The sequence below is a fragment of the Lepisma saccharinum genome, chromosome 1 (assembly GCF_977018435.1).
Source record: "Lepisma saccharinum chromosome 1, izLepSacc3.1, whole genome shotgun sequence".
In the NCBI taxonomy this organism is placed as follows: Eukaryota; Metazoa; Arthropoda; class Insecta; order Zygentoma; family Lepismatidae; genus Lepisma; species Lepisma saccharinum.
Window position 1 is genome coordinate 75,173,901 of NC_139229.1, and position 26,313 is coordinate 75,200,213.

The 26,313-nt window shown below is 39.9% G+C and overlaps 1 protein-coding gene and 1 long non-coding RNA gene across 2 annotated transcripts in view; one reads left to right on the forward strand and one right to left on the reverse strand.

Moving 5' to 3' along the window:
* Positions 1 to 26,313, reverse strand: part of LOC145996692 (uncharacterized) — a 186,440-nt gene that overhangs the window by 99,475 nt on the left and 60,652 nt on the right. The window lies entirely within an intron of this gene.
* LOC145979837 (very long chain fatty acid elongase AAEL008004-like) overlaps positions 1 to 26,313 on the forward strand; it is a 94,023-nt gene that overhangs the window by 21,206 nt on the left and 46,504 nt on the right. Inside the window, exons 2-5 of the mRNA XM_083112886.1 lie at positions 15,863 to 15,928; positions 18,647 to 18,837; positions 21,469 to 21,549; positions 22,943 to 22,999. Coding sequence (XP_082969012.1) covers positions 15,868 to 15,928; positions 18,647 to 18,837; positions 21,469 to 21,549; positions 22,943 to 22,999 — 390 coding nt within the window. The 5' untranslated portion in view covers positions 15,863 to 15,867. The remainder of the gene's footprint in view (positions 1 to 15,862; positions 15,929 to 18,646; positions 18,838 to 21,468; positions 21,550 to 22,942; positions 23,000 to 26,313) is intronic.

Here is a 26,313-nt window from a genome sequence, read left to right on the forward strand (position 1 = left end):
GCGATGGCGGCGCTTCCGCCGGCCAAACTTCCCACGGCCCCCAATGCTGCCAGGATGGCCGGGATGCTGAATATGAAACCTCCGATCTTTTGCTGTTTCCGCGAACGCTGCAATCTTTTCAATTGAGGTGTGCTGAGAAGTAATTTCATTCCGTGTCCTTTGGACAAGCAAGAACGTTTCTTCTCGCGTTGTTTCTTGGTGAGTAACCCATCCAGGGCACCTAGATTTTTCAGATTGGAGTATGGTATCTGGTACACGACACCCTTGGGCTTCATGTTGATGCTCTATGTGTTATTTTCACGGTATGTTATTTTATATATAAATGTTCTGAGATATTTTTTTTGTTTCATGTAACTTTTTTTCAAGGATATACTCCTCGCAGCCGTTACACAAATTCTATTATGTGCTTCGTTTTCTTACCAAGAAGTTCCTTTGTCCCCTTGTACACGATTCGAGTTTTGTTCTCGATTAAAATAGATAGCTTCTCGTCGGATAACATGTTGGCGTATCGATCTGGTAAAAATAGACTGTATTGTGCGTCGAGCAACAGGCATACCTTGGGACCATACTGGGTAGAAACGATTGAACCGGAAGTTATCGTGTAAGGTTTGTCGACTTCCAATTCCTGAATTTTTACATACTCGACTGACAAATTTAGCATTTGTTTTAATGCTTGGAGATCACTCATTTTTTCAGTCGTCATATCGAAGAGAAAAATTTCAGAGTGTTAGAGAGAAATTTAATTTTTTTTTGACGATGTGTGTTATTTATATATACTTTTTTCATGAGATTTTTTGTATCGAAGATTCTTTTGTGTTTGTGTTAGAGGAAGAAAGTTCGTGCTTCCGAAAACGCGATGATGAGTGTAATGATTTCTTCAGTTTCCTGTTTGGACTTGCGCCAATCATCAGTATATCGTCTTCTTCCCTGCCTTGCCTCGTGCAGTTCGTCCAACCTCTCGTTCAATTTCTCCCCCGCGGCCGACTGAAGAGTGTCGAGATCACCGCACCTCATTCCACTGATCTCCCGAAGACGGTCCTTGAGAACTATTTCGCATCCCATGCGAAATGCCGGCGTCGTTTTAGCTATGATCACAAGTTTATTAACATCTCCGTTAACTACCTTTTTGAATATTTTAGATAGTAGTTCGTGCGACAAATCAGTTATGCAAGCCATGTTGTTTTTTACTGTATGTTATTTATATACCCCACCCCAATTTTTGTTTTGTGTTCATGGCGATGGTGGTACCCAGTGCGGCGACCCGTTCACCCAACGATGCGTCTCTGCTCACGAACCTTTCGAAAGCTGCATGCTCTAACTTTCTGTCTGCTTCGTGACGTGCGTCCAGATCCGTCTGCGTGGTGTTGTAGGCGATGTCGTGATCTTTGCATGCCGCGTCCAACGGATTCACACCCTTGTCTCCTCTCTCCAATCTTTTCTCGAGTTTGGTACCCGGTCCGCAGTACTGGTAGCCAGGTAGATGCATCTCGAAAGGTAACTTGTTGATGATGTCGTTCACGAGTCCCTTTCCTTCGGCCACGTTCCAGAATCTCGGAGGCAGCGTGTTGATGATTTTGATCAGGTAACCTATGCCCTTGTCGTCGTTCACGATGAAGTTGGAAAGTTTCGTGCTGATCATGTCCACGATGCCAACCTTCTCGTTGTAGAAATTACGATTGCCTGCATTCTCTTCGCCGGCTATCACCAACAATCGGTCCACGAGTTTTCTAACGTCGTCCACCCAAACGAATTCTTTGGGTAACGTGTTGTAGCGTTTGACGCCGCTGCCTGTTTTGACCTGGTTCCAAATCGGTTTGATGAGATTCCTGTACTTCTCGCCGCTGCTCGATTTCACCCTATTCTGCGAGGCGTCGTTGTTCTGGTACAAGGCATCCGTCATGATCAGAATTTCCTTGTAACTTTGGTAATCTTCGTCGGTGTAATCTTTCGGCTGCTTTTTGGCGACGAGTTCCCACAGTCCCACCGTACCCGGATACCTGTTCCAACTATCCTTGTCGCCTAAATTGACTTTAATGTCGTTGCCTTCGAAGGTCACCTTCGATTTCCCAATTTTCCACACCACACCACCGCCTTCGCTGGTTTCCATGCTGGGATACAATCCGAACACTTCATCCTTGTCGAACTTCCCCGTGCTCAGGTAGTCTCGTGCCAAAGGCCCTAACTCGATTTTATCCGAAGACGAGGTGCTACCAATAGCTCGACGTCGTGCCGGTGCATCCTTCAGTTCGAATGGCGTCGAAGGAATGCTCGAAATGGGCGTGGGTACGGCGTAACTTTTAGCTGCGAGCGGTACGAGTTCGTTGATCAAATTTTTATTTTGTTCCGTGACACTTTTAATTTCTTTACCTAGACCGCTGATGGCATCGATCACAGGTTGATCCTGACGTTTCTTCTCTTCGTAGAATCCGCGATTCTCGGATTTCCAACCTTTGAAGCGTTTCGCGAGGTAATCGCGAAGCTTGAGATTTTCGTCTTCAATTTTTCGTTTCGTCATGACGTTATTTATATACGTCGTTTCTCACAACGTTGCAACGTTTAGAAAGTCGTTGATTTTGTTTCTGTATTTTCCGTCGTTGGGTTTCCTCGTCATGTCGATCGTCACGAATCCGAAATCGTCACCGTTCCAGCAAGAAGAGCAGCCTTCCGAAAATTGATTGTAGTTCATGTCTCCGCCTACGTAGTCATCGTACGCGTGCTTGAGGTTGGTGTGATCTTGACGAAACAAACATATGAAATTAGCGTTGTCGCGTACTAACTGTTTTGGAATTTTGGAAAATGTTTGAGCTAGGTAGAAGCAATCCATTCCTTTGTGACGACCTTGCGTGAAAAAGTTGCGAATTTCATTTTGATTTTCCAGGATGGCGTCGTCGAACACAACGACTGAATTTTCACAACAATCGTCGAGTGGTTTTATTTCCGAGGCGAACGTTGCAATGTCCAGACCATCGTACAGTTTCATCAGTTGCTGGTATTTGGATTGCTCCAAACTTTTCGAGAACACGTACAGGTGCCTGTTCTTCCAATCTAACCAATTCGGTGCGAGGAGAAAATTGTCCACGAGCAGTGTCGTTTTCCCACACCCCGAAGGACCTACGATCAGACAGCGGATGCTGTCGGGAAGCAATTCGCCGTTCTTTTTTTTTCTCGTTTGACTTTCCGAATTAGGTAAACGTTTCACAACATTCCACGTACTCATAGAATCACTTCGTTTGAATCGATCCAACTTGTTTCCGGAAGTCCCAGCCATTTCACCAAAAGTTTGTTGCCTCTCTTGCGCAAAACTTTTTCGATAAGGTACGTGTCGGGGTGTTTCGTTTTAGAGAGTTCCTCTTCGTAGAAGCGCCCCAATAAAATTTCACCGCCACTGTCTTTTATTATATACGTGTGACGGTTCCCGGGTAGAACTCGAACCACGGTAAAAAGTTCAGTGCTCCAGTTTCGTGTGAAACCCCTGTCGAACGTTCGCTTCAATTTACTGACCCTCACCTGTTCTCCAATTTTGTATTTAGCTTTTTTTGTCGTGGGCGTGTACTTTGGACAGTAAACGCTAGAAATTAAACGTTGCTCGTCAGACTTAGTAACGTCAGCTGGCTTCATGCCTATCGTTCCGTGCCGTGTGTGATTATAGTCGTTAACAAGTTCCGGAAGAATAGTGACCCACTTGTAGCTTCCCTGAAGCGTGAAGCGTGACCACATGCGCGATTTCAGAGTGCGATTGAATCTTTCCACGATGCTGGCCTTGACGTCACTGAAGGTCGAGTAATGTTGAACGTTGTGTTTCCGAATAAACTTTTGGAATACGGCATTGTAAAATTCCTTCCCTTTGTCCGTGTGCAGAAACCGAGGTCGTCTACCGCCGCTTTCGCAAAAAATTGTCTTAAATGCTTCCGTGACGCACGTCCCCGTTTTCGCCTTCAAAGGTAGAGCCCATGCGAATTTCGAAAATGTGTCTATGACGGTGAGGAGGTACTTGTTGCCCTTGTTCAATTTATGTACGTTTTTTAACTTGCCGCTACTCATCTCCACGAGGTCACTTTCCCAGAGGTCGTCGATTCCCTTGGTTACCACAGCCAAACGTTTGTAGTTGCGGCGTGCAGGTTTATGCAATTCTTGGACGATGGCTTGCCTAGACATTTTTATTATTTTTAGAGATTACGTTTGAAGAGAAGCACCAGCGTGATGGGATTCAAAGAGGGTGGCACTTCGCTCGTGTTTTGAATGATCAGCTTATCGCCGGCACTCACGTCGAAAACGGTAAGATCTTCGTCTTCGTGTATTTCATATATGTTGCGCGTTTCGTTCCAACGTGCCAGAGGAATGTTTCCTGCTTTCTGGACGCCACGATTCGATATCAAAGTCATGGTGGGAACGCTAGCTTTTCTGCCGTGAGACCAGTACGAAAATTCGTTTATCTGAATTGTGCCATCGAGGAGAAACTTGTAGTACGGATGATAAGGATGTAGCATGTACAGTTTGTTACCTTCGACGAATGTGGAGATTCTCAGTTGATTGGGTACGCTGTTGATTTCGATGGCTTGCAGAGAATGCAGTTTAGCGAATTTAGTGTCGACGCCGAGCAGATTACTGTGAACGTGTCCGAGTTTATTTTCGATGGGCAGCAAATGCTCGACTATGGTATCCGTTACGGCAGACAACGACGGTTTGATTTTCACTTCCACGTTCAACTGCTTGTAGCTTTCGTTGAGTTCTTGCAACTTGGCACCGAAAGAGGCCAGCGTCGATTCCTGCGTTGATTCCAGCACTCCAACTTGATCTCTGATGTTGACCACAATGTTCTGAAGGTTCTCGATTTGATTCAATTTCGAGCTCTTCTCGGTAAGATCGTTCACGATGATTTGCATCTCTGTAAACTGCGTGTGAAGGTCGGCGACGCTCTGCGAAGTGGGCAGCGTCGACACCAGGGAAGCAAGTTCGTCTCGAATCTGTTCCACGTTCGCCGTTTCCGTTTCCAGTCGTTTCAGCATACGTGATATGTTCCTTTTCAAAGCGTGTAATTCTTTGGAGGTGGGGAGATTGGCCACCCTACTCTCGAGATCGCTCAACGAACTTTTGATGTCACTCGAATCGGATAGTGCCGTCACCGCCGTTTTCAATTTTTCCAAATCTTCGCTCGAAGGCACGCTCGTTCGTAACAATTCCAAGTCACCCTGTATGTTGTCCAGTACGTGATGAAAATGAGTAAGATTGGATTCGACGTTCAAATTTTCCAAATATTGGATCTTCTGCTGAACCGTGCTTAACGTGTCCTGAATACTCGTCAACACACTTGCTTCAGCGTGAATATTTTTAATTTCTTCGTTGATCAATTCCAAGGACGCCTGAAGCGTAGCGATGGTGGTTTGAATGTGTTCGAAATCTTGATAAGCCTCCAGTTGAATTTTTATGTTCGCGACGCTTTTACCGATGACCTGCAGTTCGTCCGACGATGGTAGGTTCGTTATTGTATCTTCCAAAGTCTGCAACTTGGATTTAATTTCTTCCAACGTGCTGGTGAATTCTTCTTGTAATTTGGAAACGACGACGTGCAAGCGTTCTACATCAATATCGTTCACCACGGTTTGAAGTTCAGAGAAATTCTTTTCTATTGCGGAAGTTCGTTCTTCGATTTCGAGTTTCAATTTTTCCAAATCTTCATTTTTCGCTTGAAATTGCTGTAATTTGGCCAAATCATTTTGAAGCGAATCCACGCTCAACTGTATATTTTGAACGTTGTCGTAAGAAGGTACGTCGACATAATTTTTTATGAGCGTTTTCAGTTCGGAATCGATTTTCAGAATGGGGTCGAGACATTGCGTTTGGAGCGTAGCGATCTCCGACTCTAAACTTTTGTTTAAGGTCTCCTGCAAAGCGATCAAATCGGTCCTCAACTTCTTAACACGAACATCCAACATGAGAATCTCTTCTGCGTGGTCTACACGCTTCGTGTTGCCGAAAATGTCGTTAGGCATTTTTGGTTAACGGTTATTTATAATAGGATAGGTGATTCGTAATTCTACGAAGAGAGGAATGAGTTTGTCGTAATCTCCGAGGAGTTCCACGTACAGGTAATCTCCTGCGGAAACATCGTACGTAATGTTAGAAAGCATCTTGTCGTGCTTGATTCGAAAAATGTTCTTGCCGCTAGAAATTTTAATATTTTGCCCTTCGTTCTCCGGATTCACGGTGATTTGAAGTTTCCCGTCGATCGGAATCTCGTAGAAATATTAATTGTTATTAAAAACATAAAATATCTTGCCCACATCGTCATTTAGTTTCGTCCAAATGCTATTGAGATGAATAACCAACAGACCATTGAGTTTAGATAACACGAAAGGTAAGAGGTTATTGGAATTTGGTTGTGTAGTGTCCATGATGCCTTGTTTACGGAAACCAAAAAGATTCATTGTCCCTGTTATTTAAATTAAATTTCTACATGAGGTGTCTTTTGTCATTCTTCAAAAACAGACGGAGGAAAAGAGGAGCCCTCAGGCGATGAAATTCAAAAGGCTCGAGAACATGTAATTATCTGATTACATCACGATGAAGAAGAAAAAAGTAAGAGTTGAATTTAATGAGCCTCGTGTTTAGAGCGAGCCTTAACAACATAATAACGAGTTTCAACTTTTCATCGCCTGAGGGCTCCTCTTTTCCTCCGTCTGTTTTTGAAGAGGAAAAGACACAGCGGACTTCATGGCTATGGGGTTACAGTTAACACACGTCACATTTATCGCTTCCATTGCAGTGGCCCCACTCTCTCGTGTGGATTTTACAATCGAGAACACGTAACTTATTGTCCGTTGCATCCAATGCGACCTTGCTTACGCGCGTCGTGTACAAATCATGCAATTTACTTGCAATGCGATGATCGGTGCTGAGTTGCCTTTTACCATGAAAAAGGCATTCCTTGTAGTCTTGCATGCTAAATTTGCTGGTACTTATTTTTCCCACCCCCTTCGCTTTCTTGATCTCTTTTTCTTCTGCAATCTTTACACAGTACATTTTGGCACGAAGCCCCGCAAATTCGCTGATGTACTTCCCGCCAACTTCATCTTTGTATTTTCCAATCGTCATTTTGTTTTCTGCCGAATGCAAGTGATGGCCTGATGGTAAGTTGCTAAAATCAAACAGATGCTTCATCTTAGTCAGATCATGTTCGAGGCTTGGTGTGTTTTGGATTAGAAAAATAAAGCTATCCGTGTCAATATAACATATTTGGATGTTATCTCCATAAAAAGGTTGAAACTGATCGTAGTACGATTGGTACATGTGTAATTTTGATAGTTCAAGGACGGTGGCACCTATGGCAATCGGCTTGTTGAGCATCACTTGCTTCTTGTTCCTCTCGACGAATACTAGATTCTCGTCGAAAATGGTGAAGTTTTTGAAGTAGGGGGACGCGACGATCTTCTCAAATTTCTTTTCGTCCGTGACCAACGTTGCGTCGATGTAATTACGCACGTTCTCCATCGTCTTGCCGTAGATGGCGTTATTGAACAGTTTGTACAGATCCTTGTCTGCAGGCGATGTCGATTGCGCTCTGCGGCGCGTGTTCTCGGTTATGTAGGGTTCCAGCCACTTGCTCTGTCGGAACTTCAATCCTCTATGAACTTTCTTCAACTGCAAGCCGTGACTTATGTAAAATTGGAGGAGTCGGTAGTGCAGAATATAATTCCGCTTGTTCTCCATGCTTAGTATTAGTTTTGGCTCCGATGATCCTCCAGGTGGCTTCTTTTTGGTGGGGGCCAGGGCCAATCCGTGATGTTTCTCGTGAAGCGTTTCGGGATAATCGAGATCCACTTCCAAGAAACAGCCCCATTCATTATCTTCGCTCCAGTTGAGAAAATCTTTGCAGGAGAGTTCCTCTTCGGTCATCCACGCGTAGTCGCTGATGGGAAGACACTGGGACATGGAGTGGCCGTACAGGTTGTTGACATCCCAGTAGACAATATAGGTGTTGGGCTTCGATGCATCGTAACCAGGCGTATGAGGATTGTTTGCCTGAGCATGGCGTCGGGGACATTGGACAATGCCACCGCGTATCGCACTCTCCATGAAAGCATACTGTTCCTTCTCTGCGATGAGTCCTAGTTCCACGTTGGTGTATTTCATCATCGAAGCCCAAGTCAACCCCGGCGTCGTGAAGAAATACGCAGGATCCAACTTGTATATCGCGATGCATCTCTTACGAAACGATTCGAAAATGTCCATGAGGAGAGTCACGTCCAATTTCAGATAGAGATCGTGATAATCGCGAAAAGTTTGGCAATTAAATGCTCTCCATACACTACGAGCGTGTTCGTAGTCCTCTTCGGAACAGACGTCCTCCGTGAGATGAGAATAAAATGCCTCCCGGGGTGGAAGTTCCGTCTCGTCAAATTTCTCGAAATCGTTGACGTACTCGTAGGGGTAGACGCCCTTGCGACGCAACAGATTCAAATTCTCATCTCTCCCCGAAAAACATTTTTGCTTGGTGGCCACAAGATCTTCGTCGCCAAGTTGAGATGCAAGGCTTGCGAGGCTGGAGGACAGGAAATTGTAAGAGTCCAGGATTCGCACTTCCACACTTCCTCCTTCTTGGAGAGGGATCCAAATTCTTACCGCAATATACTTCTCACTCGTTCTCGGAATGATCCTGATTCGAGAAGTTATGTTGTAGAGCTCTTTGACGAAGAGATGCGTGTCGTACTTCTCCGTGTAGTGCAGAAACACGGCAACGAAATGCGACTCCTTAATCTTGAGATTGCACGAATTACAGATGGTGTTTAGGAATAATCCATTCTGATGGTTATGGTGGACGACCTTGTAATTTTCGGCGGTGAAAACCCGGTTACACTCCGCGCATCTTGTCGCCGCGTCATGTCCCCGTTGTTGTTCCGTCGTGAGAGCAGGTGGAGAAACGTAAGAGCCTTTCAGGCTGGGTGCAAGTTCTCTCGCGCATTCCGCTATCTTCTTAACAAAATGTTTTGCCGCATCAGGTCCGCAATACAAGATGACATCATTCAATTTTTCTCCGTAGATGGAGAAACTGCAAGGCTCGTGGTGAAAAATTTGGATCGTGCTTGAGGTAGAGGGATCAGGGTTGCAAGACGTCATGGGAAGTTGGAAGCTTTCAAAGTCGGCATAAAGGACGACGGGATGGTGGAGAAGAGCCTGGTGTTTCTGAAATTTCATCTTGGTTCCGGGTTCCGGCATGACATCTTCGGGTTCTGCATTCACGGAGCCAAAACACTTGTGCTGTTCTTTCATCTTCTTACCCCCGCGAAAAATTCTCAAGCATCGATCGCAAATTTCGATCTTATCGTGATGCTTGGTGATCTGTCTTCCTACTAATCGTGAGAAATTCCGAATTAAACTGTAACGCCCATCTACAAGCAAGAGTCGAATTACATTATTCTGGGTTCTAGCAGGCCTTAAGACACAAATATTGCCGGAATCGTCAACCCCAAAGACAGAAATATCGATATCTTCTCCTTTTTCCTCTCTATAGTTTTTTAAAATTTGATTGATCTTATTCAGGGGCACAGGATAGGAAATTCCTCTCATCATATTCTCGTATCTTCCCTCGTATCCTCTGTAATTGGACAGACGTTCGGGGTGAACATTATTAGCTGGGTGTAATGCGGCGATGACAGACCATAGGAAACTCTTCTGATCATTACTTTCTATGTTCAACACTGCATTTTGCTTTTTTTGTTTTTTGTTTTTTTTTGAGCGCTGCGTAATGGTTTGAAATTGCAGACTCGAAGTTCTAACATGTGGCTGCGACCGCAAAGACTCCATCCACTTCCTCTACCTTCAAACTCTTCTTGTTTTTGTGTCAAGTGCTCAAATAGCCGTGTCACTATCTCGTCAAGATCCTCGTTATTGTCATCGTGTAAGCCTTCACACCCTACGTAAAAACTAAAAGTGCTTGACTCGGACGAGACAACTTTCTCATACAGCAGGGTCAAGACGAGATGAATTTTAATTGCAACATTGACAAGGCAATCACGTAATTTATCGACTACCAGAGATTTCACATTGTTGAGGAAGATGCTCGAGTCACACTTTTCGCTTCCAGATTTATACGTCATGATGCGTGCACTTTTATTCAAAGCACCGCCTTCATACGCATCAATACGAGATTTTTTTGCCGGCGGGACTACAACATCATGATCCGGTAGACGACATTTTTTCAAATGCCTAGCAATGTTAGCTTTAGAAATCAACTTCGCACAGTTGCGACATGCCAGTTTCCCGCAAAAACCGGAGGGACCTGGTTGCGGTTCCATTTTTTCTCTCTGTTATTTATATATATATATACAGAGAAATATTTTTGGGGGGGTTGTGGTGGTGGTAGTGGAAAGCGCACTGAAACAGAAGGAAAAAAAATTGAAAAAAATGCTAGACATTTTTTCCTTCCACATATATATATTAGACGCGAACAGTATGTATGTATGTATGTGTGTGTGCACTGTTGTAGGAGGTTAAAAATATGCGACATGTAAGTGTGTGTCAATTTTTTTATGACTCCTCTGAATATGTGTGTGTCAGAGGCAAAACAAAAAATATTAATATATCATGAAAAAATAAAAACTTACCTTTCAAGAGAGATAGAGAGAGACTCCAAAATAAAAACTTGTAGCTCACTAAAACTTCCACGATGATATATATGTATACTGTCAGACAAACAATTAAGTATACTAAACTGCCACGATTGACGTTCACCTTTCAAGAGAGATAGAGAGATAGAGAAACTTCAAAATAAAACTTGTAGCTCACTAAAACTTCCACGATGATATATATGTATACTGCCAGACAAACAATTAAGAATACTGAACTGCCACGATTGACGTTCACTATGATAATGATGTACAAAAGAAGAAACTGGTACGTTATATAGGAACTCCTCTCCTTTTTCTCCTTCCCTCCTTCCTACTCCACACGACTCTCTTTGGTGAAAACACAATGAGCGCTATAGTCAATGTCCTAGCAAATAAAACCCTTGTTGACTGATTCACTCATGCTATATTTTTTTTCAACAAAAAACTTTTGTGATGCGCACAATATCCTGTGGGGGACAAATAACAATAAACGGGACGTTGACAGTTCCACCTATGCATGTATTGTCGATCATTTCCCCCTCGGCCTCTATTCCACGCCCCGTCAGGGTGTGGTGTGTGAAACGGACGATCCCCCCAGCACAAAACTCAAAAAGCGGAAGATGCTGCTGTGTTCGCTTCCGCCGCATCCGCTTCTAATTCTATTGTTATCGGGGGATGTGATGGATTCTTTATTCAGGACCGTGGGAAAGCTGAAAAAAAAATAGAATCTCTTCGGGCGGAAGAGGATGCAAGGTGAATGGGTTCGGGGAGGGGTTGCTGTGGATAGTTTGGTCCGTGATGAAAATGTTACATTGAGCGACGAAACACAATTTCTCCACAGGGACGGGAAAAATTCTACCAAGCATCGCTATCCACGCGAACATTAGAAATTGCCTGAATACCTTGGGGTCTTGGCATAGGATTATCGATTTTCGTTTTTTAGAGAATAATCTATGTAAGATTCTAGCATTGAGAATAAACAACATTGATTAAATTTTTGACAACATTCGCAGTACAAATCTAAACTCGTGATGATTTCGCCGCCACCACACGCACCCCTGGCGAGGTTATAGGGGCCAGGTATCCTAAAAAACAACAATTATTATTTGTTTGTTTGTTTGCGTCACAATACAGAAAATAATAAGAGGCATACGCGCGCGCGCGCGCGCGCGTGCGCGCGCGTGTGTGTGTGTGTGTGTGTGTGTGTGTGTGATGGTGTGTGTGTGTGTGTGTGTGTGTGTGTGTGTGTGTGGTACATCGTTCCCCCGAGAGAGAGGTTTACGAAGATCACGATATATAAACATTTGGTCCCGGACTTGGAAAATTACGATAAGGTGCACTCATCTTTCAAAAGATGAGAGGATGAGAGAATAAGAGAATGAGAGAATGAGAGAATAAGAGGATGAGAGGATGAGAGCGCGCGCGTGTGTATATGCCACATCGTTCCCCCCAGAGAGAGGTTTACGAAGATCACGATATATAAACATTTTGGTCCCGTTGATTCCAGCACTCCAACTTCATCTCTAATGTTGACGACAATGTTCTAAAGGTAGAGAGGAAGAAAAAATAAGAGGATGAAAGGATGAGAGGATGAGAAGATGAGAGGTTTACAAAAGTCACGATCTACAAACATTTGGTCCTTGAAGGATGAGAGGATGAGAAGATGAGAAGATGAGAGGATGAGAAGATGAGAGGATGAGAAGATGAGAGGATGAGAGGTTTACAAAAGTCAAGATCTACAAACATTTGGTCCTTGAAGAATAAGAGGATGAGAAGATGAGAAGATGAGAGGATGAGAAGATGAGAAGATGAGAGAATGAGAAGATGAGAAGATGAGAAGATGAGAAGATGAGAGGATGAGAGGATGAGAGGATGAGAGCTCATCTTTCACTCATCACTGCCTTTTTGCGCCCGTGAAACATCGTCAGTACAATAAATGAGGCACGAAACAGGGAGAGAAAGTGAGTTTTTCAAGTTTTTGTGGTCGTTTGGTCAAGAAATCAGAGTTGTCGTCAAAGGTACATATTGACACTACTTTTATCCAGTAAGCCTTAGCTAGAAATACAATAACAGCGTTACAGACATAAAAATTAAGCAAGCTTTGATATTCTAGTGGCACATAATAAATATAAAATATCCTTTAAAATACTCTGACAAATAGTTGTGGGTTATCTGAAATCAAAATTTTCAAGCCCTCTCTCCTGCATAAATAGGCTCTGGAATTCACTAAGCCTCAAAATAATATTGGGTACATAAAATAAAAAGCAGATGGAGAGTGATGCTGATCGCATCATCTCCAAACAGCAAAAACAAAAGTATATGGATGGAGCCCTACCTGATATATTTTGGAAACTTTACCTAGTATAAAAGTAACAAAATACTCAGCAAACTCTAAAATAAACAAACTTTCCTACGTAGCAGGCGTAACCGGACCTAAATAAATACATATAGAAATACAGAACCAAAAATAGCATAGTGGAAATCAGTAAACCCTAATAATAATAATAATAATAATAATAATAATATATTCTGTGGCTTACATTTTAGCTAAAAGTACTCTTTTTTAGTGTTTTTGAAAAAATTTAAATAAATACTAAACTCTAAGTTAAAATTTGTAAATGTATATATAATACAAAACAAAATAAATAAAAATTAATACGTACCCTGCAAAAAATCAGTAAAAAAAGTTGAAAACATCTCTTTGTGCATCCAAAATATAATAACAAATCCTTCCTGACTAGATTAAATTGTGTTATTTGAGTAATATTAAGCCTAAACTTGTAAAATAAAAGGGTAAAACTTGACGAAACACGCTTCATGTGTACAAAATATAATTCAAAACACATTTAAATTGTGTTATTTGAGTAAACTTGGAGAATAATCCTGTAAACTTGGAAAAATCTCTCTCTCTCTCTCTCTCTCTCTCTCTGTGTGTGTGTGTGTGTGTGTGTGTGTGTGTGTCCAAAATGTAATAAAAGACACGATCAAATCGTGCTATTTGAGTAAATATTAGACTAAACTTGAGAAATAAACAAATAAAAGTTGAGAACACACACTTTGTGTGCCGAAAATGTAACTAAAAGTCTTTCCTGAATAGTGTAAATAGTGTTATTTAGGTCAAAAATAGGTATAAACTTGTAAAATAATAAGTTAAAACGTTGTAAAAATATCTTTCTGAGTCCAAAATTTAATAAAAAAATGTTGCCTGAATAGTACAAATAGTGTTATTTTGGTAAAAATTAACATAAAGTTGTAAAATAATAAGTTAAAAAATTGAAAAATGTTTTTTATGAGTGCAAAATTTAATAAAAAATGTTGCTTGAATAGTACAAATATTGTTATTTTGGTAAAAAATTAATATAAATTTGTAAAATAATAAGTTAAAAGTTGAAAAATGTTTTTTGTGAGTGCAAAATTTAATAAAAAATGTTGCTTCAATAGTACAAATATTGTTATTTTGGTAAAAAATTAATATAAAGTTGTAAAATAATAAGTTAAACGTAGAAAAAAATCTCTTTGTAAATACAAAATTTAATAAAAAATGTTGCCTGAATAGTACAAATAGTGTTATTTTGGTAAAAATTAACATAAAGTTGTAAAATAAACAAATAAAAGTTGAAAAAATGTCTTTGAGTCCAAAATTTAATAAAAGTGTTGCCTGAATAGTACAAATAGTGTTATTTTGGTAAAAAATTAACATAAAATTGTAAAATAATAAGTTAAAAATTTGTAAAAATATCTTTGCGAGTCCAAAATTTAATAAAAAATGTTGCCTGAATAGTACAAATAGTGTTATTTTGGTAAAAAATTAATATAAAGTTGTAAAATAATAAGTTAAACGTAGAAAAAAATGTCTTTGTGAGTCCAAAATTTAATAAAAAATGTTGCTTGAATAGTACAAATAGTGTTATTTTTGTAAAAATAAGGATAAGCTGTGAAAATGTTTGACATAAAGTCAAAGTGTGGTAAAAAATAAACTCAAAATTAAGTTAAATAGCACCCAGTAACATACATTTACTACCTAAATCAATAATCAAAGGGTCCTAGGTTCGTTACCCCGTGATAAAAGCAAATGGTGAAAACTGTAGGCCCCGTCCCTAATAGCTCTCCCTTCTTCATAGTACAGATAAAAAAAAACCTGCGCTAAAGCGTCCTGTGCCTTGAAGGCAAACCTGAGCGGAATATTAATTGGCGGCGGAAACCGCATAGCTTCAGAGATTTGACCCTTGCTGCGCATTCTAAGACATTCTTTGTTGTCTGATTGAATCCCTCCCCTGCCCTACAGTATTGCATACCTTTCCCCTGTTCTTGCGTACTGGTTAACCTTGGAAAAACCGGTTCTGAAAACCTACCGACGCGTTCTCTGATTGGTCAATCAGATTCTTCCTTTGTCCTAGCGTTCTGACGTCATTTGACCTTGAGCGCGCTTCCCCAAAATTCCTTTCTCCTCTACCTGCGCTGAATATTAATTCATTCTCTCTGTCTACCTTCACAGCCGAGTCGAGATTCGGAGACAGTATTCTGTCTAGCGTGTTGCACCATCGTGTTTCATAATATAATGCAATTATTACATAGTACTAATTAATAACATTACATATCGTGGGTTCGAGTACCGGGACCGTCCCCAATCGTAATTGGACCTGTACCTACAGCCATTACCACCGTTCATAGCGGTTCATAAACCATAGAAAACTTATTTTCAATATTATAAACATTAATTTTAACATTTTATACGTTACATACTTTGCAGTAATGAATATAAAACCATATGCATAGCATTTAGTACCTCTAATTACCTTTTATATACATATTTTTCATAAAATAAATAAATATATATTCATAAAAAGTTATAAACATGCAAATACATAAATGTAAAGTACTCTAAGTACTTGCTAATGAATTCTAAGTACGCGCAAATAAGTTCTAAGTACGTGCAAATTAGTTATAAGTACGTGCAAATAAAAGACCACCCATGGAGAAAACAGGCCTTGGCGCATTCCGATACTACTAGCACTTTACTTTTTATTAGTGGCAGACTCAAACTATTATAGTTTCTCGTCAATAGATGTCTCCCCGGTCTATATATATGCAAGCACTAAAAATCACAGTTGTAACGCACGGCTCTTGAACTGATTACTATCACGATAATTTCATATAAATAACTTTAATTATACCCATTCAGGTTTTGTGATACTGATTTTAAAACATTACCATGAACTTGTTCTTACAATATAATTGATTTATTTTGTATTCCATAGGAAAAATGACAGCGATAATTCAACCCCTTGTGGACTTCTACAACCTCATCGCCTATGATTTAGCAGGTGAGTTCAGACATAATTATGTTCCGTACATGGGTAAACAGCAATTAAAGCAGGGGAACTCACGACTAGGAGGTCTAGTTGTAGCAATAATAATTTTGTGTAGTATTTTTAAGACTTTGCTAATTCTTTAGGTTAATAGCAACCATAATGGTGAAGAAAACTGAAGCTGTGAGAAGGCACAAAAATTATTTTCTTCAAAGTACTATTCTTCACACGGAAATTCCCTATTAGCAAAGAAGAATTACTCCCTTGTTTTTACTTTTTTATCTTACATCTTTGCTTTTATCTTTTCTCTGTTATTTATCTCTTTCTTTCTTTCTCTCTCTCTCTCTCTCTCTGTGTATATGGGATTGTTCCCAGTTGAGGCATTTATGCAGATGGATATGAAGCTGTAGCCCCACCAAGCCGCCCCCAGTGTATGAAATCCCGGGGAGACATGAGGAATCCCCCCCCACCAACGATCTTATCCTGAAATTTCCCTCCTCACCTAAATTTTTCGGGGGGGAAGAGTTTTTGTTCTAACAACAAACTTAAACAATTAGTTTGGGAGTCGAATATGTTTTACTGGAATAATATCTAAAACATACAAAGAACGGACAACAAAGAGCCTCATCTCTAAGGACACTCAACCCAGCAATCCCCAGAACACAGGAATTAGTCTGATTTGTTGTTTCTTCTCCATTTCTCATCGCTGCAAAATATATAAATAAAACATGTAATAGCATTTAGATGTGAATTTTATATAGGAAACTATTATTTTCTTAATGTCTCTTAATTTTTGCCCTTTCCCCCTTAGTCACACAAATCATTGTTCATGTTCATAGCATTAGTAGTGTATTAAAATCTTCAAATTGCAATCGAATTTTAAATTAAGGACAGCGGATATAATATATTGTATATTTTATAATATAATTTGATTATTTAATAATTGGCACATATTTAATGACATTATATATATATTGTGTGTGTGTGTGTGTGGCACGCGCGGGTCTGTCTGTCTGCTCCTTCCCCTCACCAATCTGCAGTGTTCTCGCACCCTGCCCCTCCCTGTGTACTTCCTTGTCCTTTCCTTCTCTCTCTTTCTGTGATTCTGCTCCAACATTTTATCTACTTACTTATCTTCATCACTTTTCCTCGCCCTTAATCTATCTTCCTCTCTCTATCTATTTATGAATCAAGTTTTTCACAGGCCATGTTCCCTTTCATAACTTTGTAGCCGTAGTTATAAAAAATAGTGGCAATAATGTACTTTCTTTTCTTATACACAAAAAAATGGACACGGTGTTATGTTTACTCACGTGTAGCAAGTTTTATATCCTCAAGGCTGGCTTAAGCTCAAAGAGTGGTGCTATTAAAATCCATAATCGTACGTAATAAAACTGCACCGGATGCACTGCGTAGTGTTAGTAACATTTAAACTCAGCATCTGTATAATTTCCTTTGAGCTCTTGCATAAATTATAACAAGAACAGTGGAGCAATTCCAGACAAATGGTCAAAATTATATATAAGTGAAGAGCTATGTGCTGTACATTGTCTTAAAGGAGGACATCTTTATATTGCGAATGTACAATACATATGTTTGTAAACTCTAAAAGTTTTTTCTCTAAAAATTATCTCATCAAGGACTATTACACTAACTTTGATTCAGAAAATCCAGAATTATATGTTGCCAATTGTGTCAGTGTGTTACGTTCAAATTTCTCTCTATGTAGTGGTGGCAGAATACATTTGAAGACAGACGAAAGAAGAAGAAGAAAGAAGAAGTAGAATGACTACTACTTGCAAATATTTTGGGTTACATTTTCTTGTTCTATATCTCACGAATTAAATACAAAGAGATGAAATACAAATTAAACTGCTTCTAAACGGTCAGTCTGTTACCTGTAAAGTTGCTCAGTGACTTTCTTCTTAAAAAAAAGAAAAGTTTCTGTAAACTTTAAAGATCCGTATTTTAAGGTGATACAAACGATAATTATGTTAAAATTATATTACTGATCTCTAGTTTGGGATACCAATGTATATTTTGGCTATATCCTGATTTCATTGATTTTGTTTTATTTTATTATTGATTGACTTGTTTTAATTCTATCCTTAAATGAAGTTGATTGTTGGTTTACTTGAATGGATCATAACATTTGAATTTGTAACTACATGTGATTTCAATGAGTGAAGCATTGGGGGAAGTTTTACTTTTTTGAGGAATTCTAACTACTTTTGAAAGTAAGTTGCCGGAGAACTGTAACAGGTTACTATTTAAAAAGAAATAATGTTATCAATAGTTACTTTACGACTACAACTTAAAAATTTGTAACGCGGAGGAAGAACTAAAATTGGCAGTTCTGTTTCCAACTATGTATCTTCGCCGGATGCTAAGGTGAAAAGATTTTCATGAAATCGCCTAAAGTTAGAACATCCACACTTTATTGTAATTAGCCATTTCTGATTACGGGAGATGTTCATCTGTTTTTGTTAGCGTTAACAAATTTATACTCAGAGAGACTGGTTGGTACTGAACCTACACGTCTAAATGGAATCTCAACCACTGTGCAGTATACCTCCCATCGGGAATCAAACCCGGACCCCTTGATTTCAAGGCGACAGCATCACCATTACACCAGTTTTAGTTTAGTAAGTGTGGAAATCATTTCAGGCTCAACCTCCGCTTGAACTGTACATGTGATGTTTTCAGTCTTATTTCGCCTTATTTTTTTTTCAGACGAAAGGACAAACGAATGGCCCATGATCAGATGTCCGATTCTCGTGTTTGGCCTCATCTTCCTCTACGTCTACATATGCGCCGTGGTGGGGCCAAAGCTCATGGAGAACAGGAAGAAATTCGAAATAGATGGATTGGTCAGGTTCTACAATGTCACGCAGATATTAGCGAACCTTTTCCTGTTCTGGGAAGTAAGTACAATTTCATTTTCTCAGTTATAAAGAATGTGCGAATCTATACTCTGTCCCGGGTATCTCTGGAATAAACGAACGAAAATAAGTCTCTGCCCAAGTAGTGACGCGAGACGACTCCACCAATGAACACTTGAGAGGGAACGGGATTGCGTTGAGAGGGGAAAGAGACTGCAATTACCAGCCTTCGCAGCATAGTGTACTGCTTCGCTCTGCCCACTGGATCTCCCCCCTTCTCTGCCGCTATGCGCGACTTTACTCCAGAGATTCCGGGGACAGAGTATAATATAAATGTAAAGTTTCGGTCAACTAGGAAGGCGGCTGAAATTCCTGCCCTATGATTGGACAACGAGCGCGCTGTTGCCAAACCGTCTGTCGACTGCTAAATGCTTCGCGCTGGAAGAATCAACTCAGACTTTTCGTCTCCGGCTGTAGAGTGCAAAAAGTGGTGTTGCCACACGCCGGACTTTTGTTCAGTCGTAAATGACATCTTCAGCTACCAACATGCACCCATCGGTCGCAGGTCAAGGAGACCCATTAATTTGCTAACCGACGGAGACCGTTAGACTTAACCGCTGCTTGGACTCCGAACTCTTGCTCTGAGATATAAGCTTGGAAATTCAGTGAATCACAATGATTTCCCGTCACCGTGGCAACAGCTTCAAGCGTTCACGTGTTCCTCCCTACTCTCCTATGCAAGAACCGAAAGCAGTATAACAACTCGGTTTTCTCAGTGCTCGAGGAATAGGTTTTGAGCAGACACGAAGAATTTTATTTGTACTCTCTCCCAGGAGTCTTTGGAACAAGCGAACGAAAACAAATCATTTGCGCAAGTGATGACCAGGCGCGTCGCCTGATAATGTTCGCATGAGCACGTACATATTAAATGCACACACACATATATTTTTATTCGAAAAAATACTATGTTTGATGTACGAGTATATACACAAAATTTACTCTGACACGACTTATTTCACGTCTGATATTTTTTTAGATAGTTGGTAACACTGACTCCAACCTTTTTTAGATAGTTGGTAACACTGACTCCTACAGTGTTCCACGGAGGGCGTTGAACACAATTGCTGTGCGTGTTGTATAGAGCTGACAGCTAAGGGGCTGTTGGCCACTATACCTAAAAAGATGTTCACTTCGCTGTGCGAACACTGATGCAAGCGACAATACTTCTTACATTCGGCACCAGAGTGCAGCATATACAAGACATATCTAAGGACACTCGAAAAGGCCTGTGCTATATAGTTACAAACTTTAGCACCAATTCGCTAAACCTGGCGGATTTTAAGGAGGAGAGGGACAATTTCCCATAGGTCCTTCTTGCATTACTTCAAATATAGCGTGATTTGGGGGGGGGGGGGAATTGTTGAAAATAAATTGAACTGTTATTCTCACTTTCTCAATTGAATATCAAGTTACAAGGGAGATGAGTAAATCTGCATTCAGTACAAAAACATTATTGTGAACACTCGTATGCGAACCGTACGCGATGCCACTGGTGATGACTCGAGAGATAGAGCTTGACCAATAAGTACAGGGGGAGGTAACTAATGTAGTATAATAGGTTCTTAAAACTAGAGTCTTTGAACGGGAGCATTTTGCATTTGTCAACTCATTGAGAGGGAGCAAGAAGTACAATTCGTGACAAATGATTTGGATAATAAACCTTTTTCGAGAAAGGCCTCATCTCCAGTAAGCTATCAACTCGCGGCAAGCCACGGCACCTAGCGACCTGTTGAGTGAGATGAGTCAAGGTAAAATGGATGATAAACCTTTTCCTGCTCCCACAAAAATAGGCAATAATTAGGCTGGAGAGTTCAATGAACTAACCGATCTCTAACTACGCACTGGTGTGACAAAGGATTTACAGTCCCGCCGCTCATCTGCCTCAGGAACCTCCTCCTTTAGGGCAGTGACCCGGTGTTGCCGCGTTTACCTGCGAAGGATCTCGCCGTCAAACAGCCAATTACGCCCACCGCTTGGGCAAGATCTGACAACGTTAAAAATGCCCCTCCCTAAAGCAGCCATTAGGGAAACAGGAGTTTGTCAAAATAACCGTTCTGCGCCGTAATTGACACCGGTTATTAAGGCGACTCCACTGTAGAGAAGTACTGTACCACTTCCAAAAAGTTGGAGGGACACTGTAGTACCCCCGTACCCAGTTCCAGCACCACTGCACAGGATTTCAAATTGGGATACAATGATGTTGTACAACACAAGAAATGAATTTTTGACGTTCAGTCTTTCCAGTGTAGGCAAAGGTGTATTTACTGTTCTTAAACTTGCTAATATTGACTCTTGCACTATGTCATCAGAACACTATCGGAGCGTAAAATTACCAAGGCAATCGAAATCTAAGAGCAGTGCACTGTTGCAATTAAGATCTTAGAAGACATATGTTACAATGAGAAAGTGCTAACTTTCAAAAATATTTCAGGGGGAGGAACATTTGGGGAGGGATACTTCAGACCAAACCCCCCCCCCCATATTTCTCACCATATACCGTGCATGTATTCTGAGGTTGTATTGCAATTTCATTACTTGGCGTTTAAATACTTACAAGCTAGATACACGTAACATTAAGAACTCTTATTAAACCCTTTTTTGTTTGTATTCCAGATCTCCAGGGTGACTTATTTGCAACGAATAAATGTCATTTGCCAAAGGGTAGACAGGAGTAACTCGCCTCTCGCGATTAGGGTAAGTTCATAACAATAAAATTCGACATGTTATTCTCTACTGTGGTTAACTTGTTAATTTAGTCTCCTACTATTGCGAGCATATCCAGCCGTTCTGAAATGAAAACTTAATATGTGGAGTCACTGGCAATGCCGAGTGTTTATAAACGTTTCCAGGAAGCTTTTCTGTGTTTTTTTCACGCAAGCCTTCATTCCTTTATGATCTACGCATTGAGCTTGGCTATGAACTTGTGTTTAGATTTCAATTTGTTTTTCCTTTTATTTATTTTTTATTTTCTTGGGTGTTGGTAATTTTGTTTTATTGGACTGTTTTATTTTATTTGCTAATAAATCGACCTTTTGAAGGACTGGATTGGCACAAACGGCAACATATCTGCACTTTATCTTAATTTTTAAAAATTCAAAGGATTTTTTTTCGCCAGTCTGACACCGTAGCGTACCTCCCATTTTCGAGTTACGCTTTAGCCTTGTAGCAGGCAGGAAACAATAAAGAATGTGTTAACTTCAGCAAAATGCATTTTCCAGTTATTTCAGAGGTAAAGTGGAGTGAGACGGAGAAAAGTAGGAGGAGTCTAGGTTGAGATGATGCAAGTTGAATCTTGAGGAAACAGTCGGAGTTTAGCTTGAAAAGGAGTTGGTCGGGAGTTGAACAGCGGGGCTTGGTTTTGAGAGTCGAGCGGGAGTCTGAAAGAAAGAGACAGGGTTAATTTGGAAGGCAGTCGATCTTTATTTTGGAAAGTTAACGTCAGATCGAAAAGTTGTTCGGAGAGAAGTGCAGAGAAGTTAAGAGACAATTTTAAGAGACTAACAACAGTGTGTGTGTGAGAGTTAACTTTGAAACTCTTACTGACCATCTCTTCCAGAACGAGACAGGTAATATGCTTTTCTCTCATACGCCAACTTTGCCAATGCAGTCTTAGGTCTTTTTATACATGAATATGTGTGAGTTGTCATTCATTTAAGAGGTTGTGTAGATTAAGTTTATCTAGGTACCTCCGCAGATGAAGGATGCAGCAAAGCGAGTGCTTACGAGCTACCGCTTCCCCCAGAAGAGTTTATGTAGCTCAGACGAAACATTTAAGTGCATCATCAAAAAAGATGCATTCTGGTGCATCAAGGTGCATCAACTGATGCTTTGAAGTGCATCTCGAATGAAAGAAATCCTCACTTGAATCAAATGATGCACTTTGATGATTCTTTCACGACATACAAAAATGCACCCAAATGCATCAAATGTGAATCTGATTCTCTGAAGAAGCCATAAAACACAATTTAGTGTACCAATCCATGCATTCTGGTGCATCAATCGATATTATGCATTTAGTTTTCTGTGTGTAGAATGTGATATAATGTGTGAATTATTTCATTGACGATACTCTTTCTTCAATTTATAGGAAGCGGCCGTGTGTTGGTACTATTTCATGCTGAAATGGATTGAGCTGTTGGACACTGTGAGTAGAAGATATCTGTTCTCTCTGTATCTTGCTTATAATTTAACTTAATATGTACGTAGAACTGTAGGGTGGACTTCTTAATAGCCGTTTTAATATTTCTGCCAATTTCTGAGAGATTGTATTAAATCTTGAGCAAGGTTGATAAACATCATATATATATTTTTTTTAAAAATATTTTTGTTGATTCTTTTATATAAATCGGATTTCTTGACAAATCGATTTTTTTATTATTTTTTAAAAGACGCGTTTAAATTGCTTGTATGATTTTTGGCACCATACACATAGACATATATATTTTTAAAATAGAACGGCTTTTTCTGGTAAATCGCCCCCAAAATTATTTGAACCGTTTGATCAAAGCAAATAAAAATTTATGTGTAAATATACATTTATCTGTTGCTGATACTGTACATATGAACCTACTATGAAAATGTTTGTTGAGTGTGTAAATGAAACTATAGCGCATTCCTTGACATTCGCTACGAGACTCAGCGGCAAGCGGCCCGGCATCAGCGCTTGTCTTTCCCGGTGAACGGGTCCGCGACAGTCGCTTATATTAAAACTCGTAAAAACGTTTGGAGTAACAGGGTCAGTTCTGAATAAAAGTGGAAAGAAACATGGGGACATAAAGTATACAAAGACAATCCGCACACCATCCGTGAGTTAAAAGAGACTATTGTACGAAAAATCGGGAGAATTACAGTAGACGAACTTGCACGTGTAAATGCCAATTTCCTTCGGAGGTGCCAGCAATGTGTTGCACCAGAGGGACATCATTTTCAACACCTTCTGTAGTCAAGGTCACTACACAATATGAAAACTGTAATTTTAATAGCCGACTCTAGCGACTGTCGCTGACCCGTTCAGCGGGAAAGACAAGCGCTGATGCCGGACAGGTTGCCGCCGAGTCTCGTAGCGAATCAGGGAATGCTCTGTATAATAATTTCAGTAACGTTCCGTCCAGTGAATTTTGGTATTTTTTTTTAAATGATAGTTTGCAAAATATCAGCTGCCATGTTTATTTACAGTTTAAGAGTGACACTATTGATGGTTTAACATTATTAGTATTTTTGTATATTATTCTACACAAAATGTTTGCTATTTTTGCCTATAAAAATTATTGAATTTTAAATCAAGATAATTTAAGTGTGTTTGCAGTTTACGTATTACATTTCCTTTCGTATGAGCTTCACCCCATCAGTACATATATATTGTTTCCTTTCTTAGAGCCTAATAAACACCATTAAATGATTACGAGATTAATGCACTTTCACCAAAAGTGATTCTGATATCTAAATATTCCTTATGTACATTATTCATTCTATAAAATATTTCTTTAAAGTGATTCAAATCAGCGATTTATTTTTTAAAAAATCATCTGATTTAAATCTTGATTTAAATCAATCCACCTTCATCTTGAGTAAACCGGAAGGATTGATATACATGGAGAACAGGAAAACATATTCCCCCGCCGCGCTGATTATAGTCAGATGGTTAGTTTATTTGTAATGTTATTGGTCGCATTCAAGTATTCACTCGAATCTAATTCACACTCCTTTGGGTCAAATTTCGTCTCCAAATTTAATTTTTGCATCAGAATCCATGATTCTTAAGATTCGAGCGCAGTGCTTTCTCCAGCCTTAGTTAAAAAGGAAAAAACAACAACACTGAATTGGAAACACTAGCGGTTTTTGCTGGTGCACCCTCCAACGTCTCACAGCAACGAAATCGTCTTTGTACTCAGTATCTTTCGTTTGTTTCGGCTAGGCATTTTACGTAATACGTAATAAAACTAAATTCATAACACAAGCCCATTGTTTTATAAAATGGCGTTATTCTGTAATATAATACAAATCCATTGTTGTATAACATAGTGTCATTCTGTAAAAATCAAATTCATGACAACCAGTTATTGCATAAAATTACCTTTTTCGGCGGTGCACATTACATTCACTAGCCTATATTTTACGTGTAAATAGAGTCTGTTTTGCTCTGCCATTTGTTGGTTGACGCTGGAACTTCATATGCTTATGAAAGTCAGTTTTAGACAGTTATTTAACGCTGGTCAATGATCCAAGAAGAACGATTGTGATGAAAGATGAAAAAACACAGCATGTGCGTAGTATGTTCAAGGTTTTACCAGAAATCGAATTCAAAATATCTATGTCCATGCAATACGAACTTATCCTCTACCTTGGGGTGTTCAAAACTGGTAGCCCACATGAAATACACTATGAGCATTTTTATAATAGCACATGTGGTCTCCCCGATGGCACAGTGGTAGCTTCCTTGCATTGTAATCGAGGGGTCCCAGGTTCCATACCCGGTGGAGGCACATAGTGGTTCTGATACCATTTTAAACTGTAGGGTCAGTCCCGATAGCCTTTCTGTGAATAATGTTCCCTTAAAATCACCAAATCAAATAATATCACACGGGATGGGGCAGTGAGGGGGATAGAGAGGAAGACAGAGAGAGAGAGAGAGAGAGAGAGAGAGAGAGAGAGAGAGAGAGAGAGAGAGAGAGAGAGAGGATAGAAATAGACTGAGCGTAAGAAAAAAAGGGAAGTGATAGGGAAAGATAGAGAGGGGTAAAGACAGAGAAAAAGAGATATTAGTGGAAGACAAAATAAGAGATAAGAGATTAAGAGACAGAGAGAATAACATAGGGATATATGCACAGAAGGTAAGAAAGAGAGAGAGAGAGAGAACAAAAAGTACCAGAAATAGGCACAGAATGGAAGAATGTGAAAGGCTAAGGAAGAGAGAGAGAAGTCGAAGTGACAGAAAAAGAGAGAATAGATACAAAATGGAAGAGAGAGAGAACGAAAGTCCGAGAGAAAAGTGAAAGTTACAAAAAGGGCAGAGAAAGATATACAGAGAGAAAATTGGAATAGACAGTGAGACAAAAAGGGATAGGAAAGATAATAAATTAATGAAAAATAAAGAGACAGAAATAGACTGAAAGTAAGAAAATAGACAAAGAGAGTAAGCGAGAAAGAAAGAGGGGACAGTAAGAGAGAGAAAGAAAGAGGGTGAAACAGAGAGTTGATGAGAAAATAAGTTAAAATTCACTTTACATTATATAGGCTAATCAGGACTAGCCTACACTTTAAAGTGGAATCCCAACCACTGTGGAATGTCAGGGAGAAAAAAAGATAACGAAATAAAGAGAGAGAAGTGTTAAAATAGTTTAAATTCCGCAAATTTAAGTTGAACATTACGCAATAGTTTACTCGCTGAAAGTAACAGTTATGCGTGCAGATGACGCAATGTGATCACATGCTATAAGCGATATAATGTTTTGCTGCCTG